The sequence below is a fragment of the Prinia subflava genome, chromosome 35, assembly GCF_021018805.1.
Source record: "Prinia subflava isolate CZ2003 ecotype Zambia chromosome 35, Cam_Psub_1.2, whole genome shotgun sequence".
NCBI lineage: Eukaryota > Metazoa > Chordata > Aves > Passeriformes > Cisticolidae > Prinia > Prinia subflava.
In genome coordinates, this window is record NC_086281.1 from 857,244 (window position 1) to 869,304 (window position 12,061).

The window sequence follows — 12,061 nt, forward strand, 5'->3', positions numbered from 1 at the left end:
CACCCCAAATTTCTGTTCCATGGAGAGGGGATCATCCAAAATTTCCGTTCCATGGAGGGGGGATCACCCCAAATTTCATTTTCATGGAGGGGGGATCATCCAAAATTTCTGTTCCATGGAGAGGGGATCACCCCAAATTTCATTTCCATGGAGGAGGAATCACCCCAAATTTCTGTTCCATGGAGGGGAGATCACCCCAAATTTCTGTTCCGTGGAGGGGAGATCATCCCAAATTTTTGTTCTATGGAGGGGGGATCACCCAAAATTTCATTTTCATGGAGGGGAGATCACCCCAAATTTCTATTCCATGGAGAGGGGATCACCCCAAATTTCTGTTCCATGGAGAGGGGATCACCCCAAATTTCTGTTCCATGGAGAGGGGATCACCCCAAATGTCTGTTCCGTGGAGGGGAGATCATCCCAAATTTTTGTTCCATGGAGGGGGGATCACCCAAAATTTCATTTTCATGGAGGAGGGATCACCCCAAATTTCATTTTCATGGAGGAGGGATCACCCTAAATTTCTGTTCCATGGAGGGGAGATCACCCTAAATTTCTGTTCCATGGAGGGGGCATCACCCCAACCTTGGGCTCCGTGGAGGGGGGGTCACCCCAAAACCGGGAGTCCATGGAAGGGGGGATCACCCAACCTTGGGGATCGTGGAGGAGGGAATTACCCCAAATTTCGGCTCCATGGAAGGGGGGAATCACCCCAACCCTGGGGACCATGGAGGGGGAAATCACCCCAACCTTGGGCTCCATGGAGGGGGAAATCACCCTAAATTTCAGCTCCGTGGAGGAGGGATCACCCCAAACTTCGGTTTCCCTGAGGTGGAATCCCCCCAAATTTCAGCTCCGTGGAAGGGGGAATCACCCCAACCTTGGGGATCATGGAGGGGGGAATCACCCCAAATTTCAGCTCCGTGGAAGGGGGAAATCGCCCCAACCCCGGCCTCGATCCCCGCCGCTCCCTCTCCTCCCTCACCAGAGCCACTTGGAGGCGCAGCGACTTTTCTTGGCGTGCCCGCAGCGCTTGGAGCCGCCCGGGGCCAGGCGGGAGGGCCGGGGGGGCCCGCGGGGGTGCTGGGGACAGCAGCGGGACCTGCTCAGGTGCTGCGCAGAGCAGCTCCTGCCCTTGGTCCCCTCCAGCGCCACCGAGCCCTTGGCCACCGCCCGGAGCGGGGGACACTCCTTGGTCACTTTGGTCACCGCCTTGAGTGGGGGATACTCCTTGGTCACTTTGGTCACCGCTCGGAGCGGGGGACAATCCTTGGTCACTTTGGTCACCGCCTTGAGTGGGGGATACTCCTTGGTCACTTTGGTCACCGCCCTGAGCTGGGGACACTCCTTGGTCACTGCTCGAAGTGGGGGACACTCCTTGGTCACTTTGGTCACCGCCCGGAGCGGGGGACAATCCTTGGTCACTTTGGTCACCGCCCGGAGCGGGGGACACTCCTTGGTCACCACCCTGGGCAGGGGACACTCCTGGGTCACCACCCTGACTTGGGGACACTCCTGGGTCCCCTTGCCCACCACCCTGACCTGCGGACCCTCCTCCGCCCCCTTGGCGACTCCTCCGGCGCTACTCAGCCTTTGCTCCGAGGAGCAACACCCGAGTAACTCCTGCGTGGGGTACCCCTTGGAGCACCTGTGCAGGTACCCCTGCAGGAGGGAGCGCCGAGGCGGGGGACACTCGGTGACCCCTCGGAGGGGCAGCGAGTAGCCCCCGCAAGGCTCTGGGTAACTCAGTGGCCACTTGGCCACCTTGTGCGAGCGGCACTGGCCCCGGCACGACGCCGAGGAGCCGCGGACGCCGCACGGGGGGAAGCGCAGCCTGCCGGGCTCGGGGCAGCGCGGAGCGCAGGGCGGGAGGCTCCGGGCCACGCGTTTCTTGTCGCCCCTGCTGCTCCCCGAAACCGGCAGCGTTTGGGGGGTCCCGAATCCCCCCGAGCCGGGCAGGAGCCGCGCGGTCTCGCAGGGCTCCGGGCACAGCAGCAGGCACGGCTGGACCAGCGGCTGGCACGGCAGCAGCGAGGTGGTGGCGGCGGTGGTGGTGGCGGTGGTGGCACTTTGGGGACAGCAGCGCCAGCGCGGAGCGGGGCTCTTGGTGATGCTCAGGGGGTGGCAGGTGTTGGCGAAGGGCTCGGGGTGAGGCTGGCACGGAGGGAGGAGCTCGGTGATGAATTTGGGGCCGGGCAGGAGGTGCCCGCCGGGGTAGTGCATGGTGGAGCGCGGCCTCAAACCTGCCGGGAAAAAAACAAAACAAAACAAAAAATTTGATTTTTCTCGCGTTTTTTTGGGTGATTCAGCGTCAAAACTCGCCCGCACGCCCCGCTCTCCTCTCTGGCCCGTGACTCAACCCTGGGTGTGTTTGGGAGGGGACAGAAAATCCCATCCTCGGCTCCGGGTTCTGCCCTCAAAAAGGCTGAGAGAGAACACAAAAATCCGGATTTTCAGCCCGGAAAGGGCCGCGCCACCCTTGGGAGCTGCTCGAGCACCCCGGGGCCCCTCCCTGGGCTCGGCGGTTCGGGTTGAGCTCCCCGTGAGATGAAAGAGGAGCCAAAATTACGGGTGGGGCCGCCCGGTAATAACCGGGTGTGGCCACGGAGCCGCGGTCAGGGCAGCTTTGGGGTGCACAGGGGAGTTTTGGGGTGCAGAAAGTCAGGAGAACTCGGGGTGCAGAGGGTCAGGGGAGTTTTGGGGTGTTCAGGAGAGTTTTGGGGTGCACAAGGGAATTTTGGGGTGCACAGGGGGGGTTTGGGGTGCAGAGGGTCAGGAGAGTTTGGGGTTCAGAAAGTCAGGGGAGTTTTGGGGTGCCGAGAGTCAGGAGAGTTTTGGGGTTCAGAAAGTCAGGAAAGTTTTGGGGTGCACAGGGGAATTTTTGGGTGCTCAGGAGAGTTTTGGGGTACCGAAGGTCAGGAGGGTTTGGGGTGCAGAAAGTCAGGAGAGCTCGGGGTGCAGAGGGTCAGGGGAGTTTTGGGGTGCACAAGGGAATTTTGGGGTGCACAGGAGAGTTTTGGGGTGCAGAGGGTCAGGAGAGTTTGGGGTTCAGAAAGTCAGGAGAGTTTTGGGGTGCACAGGGGAATTTTTGGGTGCTCAGGAGAGTTTTGGGGTGCCGAGGGTCAGGAGAGTTTTGGGGTTCCGAGGACAAGGAGAGTTTTGGGTTCCGAGGGTCAGGAGAGTTTTGGGGTGCTCAGGAGAGTTTTGGGGTGCACACGGGAATTTTTGGGTGCTCAGGAGAGTTTTGGGGTGCAGAGGGTCAGGAGAGTTTTGGGGTTCAGAAAGTCAGGAGGGTTTGGGGTTCAGAAAGTCAGGAGAGTTTTAGGGTTCCGAGGGTCAGGGGAGTTTTGGGGTGCACAGGGGAGTTTTGGGGTGCCGAGAATCAGGAGAGTTTGGGGGTACCGAAGGTCAGGAGAGTTTGGGGTGCACAGGAGAGTTTTGGGGTGCACAGGGGAATTTTGGGGTTCAGAAAGTCAGGAGAGTTTTGGGGTGCCGAGGGTCAGGAGAGTTTTGGGGTTCAGAAAGTCAGGAGAGTTTTGGGTTCCGAGGGTCAGGAGAGTTTTGGGGTACTCAGGAGAGTTTTGGGGTGCACAGGGGAATTTTGGGGTGCACAGGGGAATTTTGGGGTGCCGAGAATCAGGAGAGTTTGGGGGTACCGAAGGTCAGGAGAGTTTTGGGGTGTTCAGGAGAGTTTTGGGGTGCACAGGGGAGTTTTGGGGTTCCGAGGGTCAGGAGAGTTTTGGGGTGCACAGGGGAATTTTTGGGTGCTCAGGAGAGTTTTCGGGTTCCGAGGACAAGGAGAGTTTTGGGGTGCCGAGGGTCAGGAGAGATTTTCTCCTCTGAAAAAAATCTCCTTTTTCCTTGGAAATCGCAGGGAAAAAAAATCCCATTCCAGAAAAACTCCAGTTTTCGGGAGTTTTCCCAGGTTTAAACAGGATTGTTTTGAGCAGAATTGGCTTCATTCCAATTTTGTTTTGTTTTGTTTTTTGGAGAGTAAAGCATTAAGAAAAAAGGGGGGGGAAAGAAAGAAATTTGCCTTGTAGACTGCTAAAAAAAAAAAAATTAAAATTTACATTTTCTGAGCACCCCGAATTTTGATCATTCCAGGATTTAAGGATTTAAGGATTTAAGGATTTTTCCCAAATCCTAAACCGGGGCAGAGTCACGCGTGCGACCCGTTTGGAAAATTCATTATCGCCACAATCAAAACAATCCTTATCCAATAAAAACAGCGCCGGGAGAATAATAACAGCAATTAGAACAAAGCGCTGCTTAATTAGGGGCGTTGTTTGCGCCTCCCACTCGTTTCTGGGGGGTTTAGCCGGGAATTTTTAGGAATTTGGGAATTTTGGGAGATGGAGGGGTTGGGATTTCCTGTCTGGAATTCAGTCAGGTGCTTGCTGTGGCAGGGGGAAAAAAATTAAAAATAAAATAAAGTAAATTAAAGTAAAATAAAATAAAGTAAATTAAAGCAAAATAAAATAAAGTAAAATATAAAATAAAATAAAGTAAATTAAAGTAAATTAAAGTAAAGTAAATTAAAGTAAAGTAAAATAAAGTAAAGTAAAATAAAATAAAATAAAATAAAGTAAAATAAAGTAAAATAAAGGAAAATAAAATAAAATAAAATAAAGTAAAATATAAAATAAAATAAAGTAAATTAAAGTAAATTAAAATAAAATAAAGTAAAATAAAGTAAAGTAAAATAAAATAAAATAAAGTAAAGTAAAATAAAGTAAAGTAAAATAAAGTAAAGTAAAATAAAGTAAAGTAAAATAAAGTAAAGTAAAGTAAAATAAAAGAAAATAAAATAAAATAAAATAAAATAAAATAAAATAAAATAAAATAAAATAAAATAAAATAAAATAAAATAAAATAAAATAAAATAAAATAAAATAAAATAAAATAAAAAATATCAGCAACCTGCTGGGATCCAGCTCCTCATGGAGCCAAGCCAGGAAAAAAAAGCAGGAAAACCCCCCAAAATCCCACTCCGGCCTCACCATCCCTATGGAATTCCATCCCGATTTTCCTGAGCACAGCCCCGGCCGGAAGAGCCGCGATTTTGGGGAAAAATCCCCAGAATTTGGGGGAAAACCCCAGAATTTGGGGAAAAACCCCAGAATTTGGGAAAAAACCCCAGAATTTGGGGAAAAAACCTCAGAATTTGGGGAAAAACCCCCAGAATTTGGGGAAAAAAAACCCCAGAATTTGGGGAAAAAACCCCCAGAATTTGGGGAATAAAACCCAGAATTTGGGGAAATAAACCCAGAATTTGGGGAGTTCCAGGACTTACCCAGGTCATGAGGGAGAAGAGCAGGAGAGAAGTGCCCGGGAAGGGCCCGGCCCGGCCGGGTTTTTATGGAAGCCGGGAATGCCCCGGGGAATCGGCGAGGTTGGGTTTGGCTTGGGCGACGCTTTAATTGCGGCCCTGATCCACGTGCGGCTCCCAAGGGTGTCCTGGGTCACCCAAATCCCAGAGGTTGGAAAAAGCCAAAATAAAGCAGCCTAAAGAAGTGATAATCGTCAAAAAATGGCTGAGTTTCCCAAAATTCTGCACCAAAAAAAAAGACATTTATGCCTCAAAAAAAATTCCAGTGGAGGGCAGGCAAGGGAGTGAAGAAGGAATAAATAAACCACCCTAAAAACACAATGATCCTCAAAAAATGCCTGAATTTCCCAAAATTCTGGTCAAAAAAAAGCCATTTATGCCTCAAAAAAAATCCCAATGGAGGGCAGGCAAGGGAGTGAAGAAGGAATAAATAAACCACCCTAAAAACACAATAATCCTCAAAAAATGCCCAAATTTCCCAAAATTCCACCCCCAAAAAACCCCATTTATGCCTCCAAAAATCAATCGGAATATTGGAATACGGGAATATTTGGAATATTGGAATATTGGAATATTTGGATATTGGAGCATTGCAATATTGGGGTATGGGAATATTTGGAGTATTGGAATTTGGGATATTTGGATTTTGGAATACTGGATTATTTGAATATTTCAATATTAGAGTTTTGGAATATTGGAGTATTTGAATATTGGAATATTGGAATATTGGAATATTTAAACATTGGAATATTTAAACATTGGAATATTGGAGTATTCGAATATTTGAATTTTGGAATATTGGAATATTAGAACATTGGAATATTGGAGTATTTGAGTATTGGAATTTTGGGATATTTGGATATTGGAATATTGGATTATTTAAACATTGGAATACTGGAGTTTTGGAATATTGGAATATTTGAATATTTCAGTATTTCAATATTGGAGTTCTGGAATATCGGATTGTTGGAATATTGGAATATTAGAACATTGGAATATTGGAGTATTTGAGTATTGGAATTTTGGGATATTTGGATATTGGAATATTGGATTATTTGAATATTTGAGTATTTCAGTATTGGAGTTCTGGAATATCAGAGTGTTGGAATATTGGAACATTGGAATATTGGAATATTTGAGTATTGGAATTTCGGATTTTTGGAATATTGGAATATTGTAGTTTTGGAATATTGGAGTATTGGAATATTGGATTATTTGAATATTTGAGTATTTCAGTATTGGAGTTCTGGACTATCAGAGTGTTGGAATATTGGAATATTTAAACATTTGAATATTGGAGTAATTGAGTATTGGAATTTTGGGATATTTGGATATTGGAATATTGGATTATTTAAACATTGGAATATTGGAACGTTGGAATATTGGAACATTGGAATATTGGAGTGTTTGAGTATTGGAATTTCGGATTTTTGGAACATTGGAACATCGGAATATTCAGCACATCAAGCCCCAAATTCCGACCCACAACCTCAATTTCCTGTTCCATTTCCTGCTTTCCCGGGAGCCCTGTGATTCCCATTCCATTTCCATAGGAAATCACAGGGACACGGAGCCGATCCCAAACATTCCGAGGGCTCAAGGGAGGAACCCCAAGGCAAATCCCGGATTCCTCTCACTTTTATGGATCCTCCCTCCTCTCCTGGACAACAACAACGAACTTTTTAATTCCCTGACCTGAATTTTTTTCCGGGAATAAGCGGGCGTCGGAGCGCGGAATAATCCGGGTTTTACGTGATCCCAATTCCTGGGGAAGCTCGGGATCAAGGAGAGCTGCTAATTCCTGGTTGAGCTCTAACACCGTGACCTGGCATTAAAAACGTCCTTAATTAGCACCCGAACCTCCTTAATTAACATTTGCGAGGTCCTTTCATCTCCTGGGATATTGGGGGGGGGGTGGTTTGTAATTATTCCCAATTAAACGCTGGGGAAACTGAGGCACGGCTGAGTCAGGCTCAACCCAAAACATCCCCGAATCCCGGTGACCCCAAAATCCGGGATCCGCCCCCTCTCCCCCGCCCCGCCAGGAGGATTTTTCTGGAAGGTTCCGTGGGAAAAGCCACCAGCTCCAAAGGTCATGGAGAGGCCGGGAATTTGGGGAATTTTGGGAATGTTGGGAGTGTTGGGAATGTTGAGGCTCCCGGGATCTGCAGGGGCACAGAGGGGGAATTTGGGGGGGATTTTTGGGGAGGAGTTGATTCCCTGGGAGGGAATCCAGGTTATTCCATGGATTCCCCATCCCTGGAAGTGTCCGATATTTCACATTAAATTAATATTTCTTATTAAATAAACACTTCTATTAAATAAATATTTCTATTAAATAAACATTTCTGTTAAATAAACATTTCTGCTAAATAAATATTTCACATTAAATAAATATTTCACGTTACCTCAATATAATAATATTAAATATTATTATAATAATATAACAATATTAAATATTTATTATATTGAAAAGGAAATAATTATAATAATACTAAATACAATTTTAAAAATTAAATAAAAAACCACCAAGAGGCAGAAACACAAGATTTTAATCCGAGGTCAGACAAGAATGTTTATTTAAGTTTATATATATATATATATGTAAAATATTCATACATTTTTGTAAATAAAGTTTATTTTCAGTGCGCATCTTCAGCATAAAGAATTTCATTAATTACACTTTTAATGAAACATTTATGACCCAACCCTGCAGTAACTCTCGTTATTTCGAGGAGTTTTCATTTCAAGTTTTGATTTTTATCTGAATTAAAGAATAAAAACTTTGGGACTGGGAATTCCCGGGAATTCTGGTTTGGGGGCTAAAAATCCTGGGAATTCTGGCCACATTCCAAAGGGAAAGGGGCTCTCGTGGACCACCAGGCTCCTTTTCCACCTGGATTTCGGGAATTCCTTTGCTGAGCTCTGGGAATTCCCTGGGAATATTCCAGAAGCTCCGGAGCTCCGGGATCAGGGGAACAAGGAATTTTGGGAATGCCCTGCTCCCTCCCCACCCCTCCAATCCTGGGATTCCCAGGGAATTTCGTCCCAATCCCATCAGAAATTCACAAATTGAACCTTCCCAGCCCGAGCCTGGATGTTCTGGAAAATTCCGAGCCCTGCAGAATCCGTCCGGAACATTCCGGAATCAGCCCGGAGCCGGGGAGGTCTGAGCTCCTCAGACCCTTCTGTGGCTTCTTTTTTTGTTATCGTTGTTGCTGTTGCTTAAAAAATTACGATTTCTGGGAATTCTGCAGGAATTGTGCTGGAATTGTGCGGGAATCCTGCAGGAATTTTGTGGGAATTCTGTGGGAATTCAGCGGGAGTTCTGCGGGAAATCTGCAGGAATTCTGAGGGAATTCAGCAGGAATTCTGTGGGAATTCTATGGGAGTTCTGCGGGAATTCAGCAGGAATTTTGTGGAAGTTCTGAGGGAATTCAGCAGGAATTCAGCAGGAATTCTGCGGGAATTCAGCGGGAGTTCTGAGGGAATTCTATGAGACTTCTGCAGGAATTCAGTGGGAATTTTGTGGGAATTCAGCGGGAATTCTGAGGGAATTCTGCAGGAATTCTCTGGGAATTCTGCAGGAATTCTGCAAGAATTCTGAGGGAATTCTGCTGGAATTCTGTGGGAATTCAGCGGGAATTCAGTCCCACCCCACCAGTGCCTGGTGGAAGGATCCAGAAGCAGCTGGAATGTCACCACGGGAAGGGAGGGAAGGGCTGGAAAAGCGGGATGAGGCAGGAGCGGGAGGAAGATCCCCAATCCCGATGTCCCCAGGGTTGTCACCTCCCTGTCACCAGGGCCACTTGGGGGCCGAGCAGTATTTCTTGGCATGGCTGGAGATCTTCACTGCCCCCGACTGCTGGGGGACACACTTGGTGGCACCTTGTTGGGGGACACACTTGGTGACACTCTGCTGGGGGACACCCTTGGTGACACTCTGCTGGGGGGCACAAATTGTCACACTCTGCTGGGGGACACATTGGGTGACACCTTGCTGGGGGATACACTTGGTGACACCTTGTTGGGGGACACAGAGTGTCCCACACTGCTGGGGGACACACTGGGTGACACTCTGCTGGGGGACACATTGGGTGACACTCTGCTGGGGGACACAGATTGTCCTGCTCTGCTGGGGGACACCCTTGGTGACACTCTGCTGGGGGGCACAAATTGTCACACTCTGCTGGGGGACACATTGGGTGACACCTTGCTGGGGGACACACTTGGTGGCACCTTGTTGGGGGACACACTTGGTGACACTCTGCTGGGGGACACACTTGGTGACACTCTGCTGGGGGACACATTTGGTGACACTCTGCTGGGGGACACAGATTGTCCCACACTGCTGGGGGACACACTTGGTGGCACCTTGTTGGGGGACACACTTGGTGACACCTTGTTGGGGGACACCCTTGGTGACATTCTGCTGGGGGACACACTTGGTGACACTCTGCTGGGGGGCACAAATTGTCACACTCTGCTGGGGGACACATTGGGTGACACCTTGCTGGGGGATACACTTGGTGACACCTTGTTGGGGGACACAGAGTGTCCCACACTGCTGGGGGACACACTGGGTGACACTCTGCTGGGGGACACATTGGGTGACACTCTGCTGGGGGACACAGATTGTCCTGCTCTGCTGGGGGACACCCTTGGTGACACTCTGCTGGGGGGCACAAATTGTCACACTCTGCTGGGGGACACATTGGGTGACACTCTGCTGGGGGACACACTTGGTGACACCTTGGTGGGGGACACAGATTGTCCCACACTGCTGGGGGACACACTTGGTGGCACTTTGCTGGGGGACGCAGATTGTCCTGCTCTGCTGGGGGACACCCTTGGTGACACTTTGCTGGGGGACACATTTGGTCACACACTGCTGGGGGACACATTTGGTTATGCTCTGCTGGGGGACACTGATTGTCCCACACTGCTGGGGGACACACTGGGTGACACTCTGCTGGGGGACACACTTGGTGACACCTTGCTGGGGGACACAGATTGTCCCACACTGCTGGGGGACACACTTGGTGGCACTTTGCTGGGGGACACATTTGGTTATGCTCTTCTGGGGGACACAAATTGTCCCACACTGCTGGGGGACACACTTAGTCACACAATGCTGAGGGACACATTTGGTGACACCTTGCTGGGGGACACTCTTGGTGGCACTCTGCTGGGGGACACAGAGTGTCCCACACTGCTGGGGGACACCCTTGGTGGCACTTTGCTGGGGGACACATTTGGTGATGCCTTGCTGGGGGACACATTTGGTGACACTCTGCTGGGGGGCACACTGGGTGACACTCTGCTGGGGGACACAAATTGTCCTGCTCTGCTGGGGGACACACTTGGTGACACTCTGCTGGGGGACACAGATTGTCCTGCTCTGCTGAGGGACACACTTGGTGGCACTTTGCTGGGGGACACAGATTGTCCTGCACTGCTGGGGGACACCCTTGGTGACACACCCACCGTGCCACCCCTGGGTGACACCACCGGCGACGCTCTGCCACGGCCGGGGGACAGGCGCCGTCACCCACTGGTACGAGACGCTGTGGGTGGCACACTGCTGGGGGACACAGGAGGTGACACACCTGGGGACACCCTGCTGGGGACACACGGCCACGCGCTGCTGGGGGACGCACCTGGTGGCACTCTGCTGCAGCGGGACACCCCGCGTGACGCACGGTGGCCGCGGCGCACAGGTGGTGACACACCTGGGGACAACCTGCTGCTGCTGCTGTGGCACGGGCTGGCACTGCTGTGGCACCTGCAGCTGCTGTGGCACGTAGTGGGTGACACCGGTGACATTCGCGCCGCCCGCCATGCTCTGCTGTGGCACGCAGGTGGTGGCACACCTGGGGACGATCTTCTGCTGCTGTGGCACGAAGCTGGTGGCACACCTGGGGACAATCTTCTGCTGCTGTGGCACGAAGCTGGTGGCACATCTAGGGACAATCTTCTGCTGCTGCGGCGCACAGGTGGTGGCACATCTAGGGACAATCTTCTGCTGCTGTGGCGCACAGGTGGTGGCACATATGGGGACAACCTTCTGCTGCTGTGGCACGCACTGTGTCACCCCCATCTGGTGTGGCACACCAGTTGTCACCCCTGCCTGGTGTGGCACGCACTGTGTCACCCCCATCTGGTGTGACACACCGGTTGTCACCCCCATCTGGTGTGGCACGCCTGTTGTCACCCTCCTGGGGACAACATGGGGGACACAGGGCGGTGCCAGGAGCTGGCGCGGCACGGCCCGGGTGACGCTCTGCTGCTGGCACAGGCCCGAGGACGCGGCCTGGGGGATGCAGGACGTGGAGTGCCACCGCTGAGAGGGGCAGGGGACACCAGGGGACAGCGCCACGGGGCGCTGGTGGAGGTAGCAGGACATGGTGGGGACACGCGGGGGGACAGGCAGGACACGGGCGGGGTTGGATCCGGATTTCTCCCTGGAAAACACCGAGCCCGCCCCAAAACCAGCGGTTATTTTTTCCAAAGTCACCCTGGATCTCTGCTTCGATCCCACCCCAAACCGAGGGGTTCTTTTTTCTAAAACCACTCCGGATCCATTCCTGGAATCCCCCAATCCCACCCCAAAATGAGGAGTTCTTTTCTTCAAAGCCACCCCAGATTTTTCCCTGGAATCCCCGAATCCCACCCCAAAACGAGCTGGTATTTTTTTAAAGCCACGTCTGTTCTCTCCCTGGAATCCCC

General features: G+C 50.6%; 1 protein-coding gene across 1 annotated transcript; it reads right to left on the reverse strand.

Annotated features, from left to right (window-relative positions):
• Nucleotides 1-595: 595 nt before the first annotated feature.
• Nucleotides 596-2,719, reverse strand: LOC134563264 (uncharacterized). The gene has a single exon (XM_063421127.1). The coding sequence runs from the start codon at nucleotides 2,221-2,223 to the stop codon at nucleotides 982-984; it is 1,242 nt and encodes a 413-aa protein (XP_063277197.1). The 5' UTR covers nucleotides 2,224-2,719; the 3' UTR covers nucleotides 596-981.
• Between the last annotated feature and the right edge of the window lie 9,342 nt (nucleotides 2,720-12,061).

What these genes read in the sequence shown, in the direction of transcription:
- LOC134563264 (XM_063421127.1), bottom strand. Translation starts at nt 2,223, where the DNA reads ATGCACTACCCCGGCGGGCACCTCCTGCCCGGCCCCAAATTCATCACC.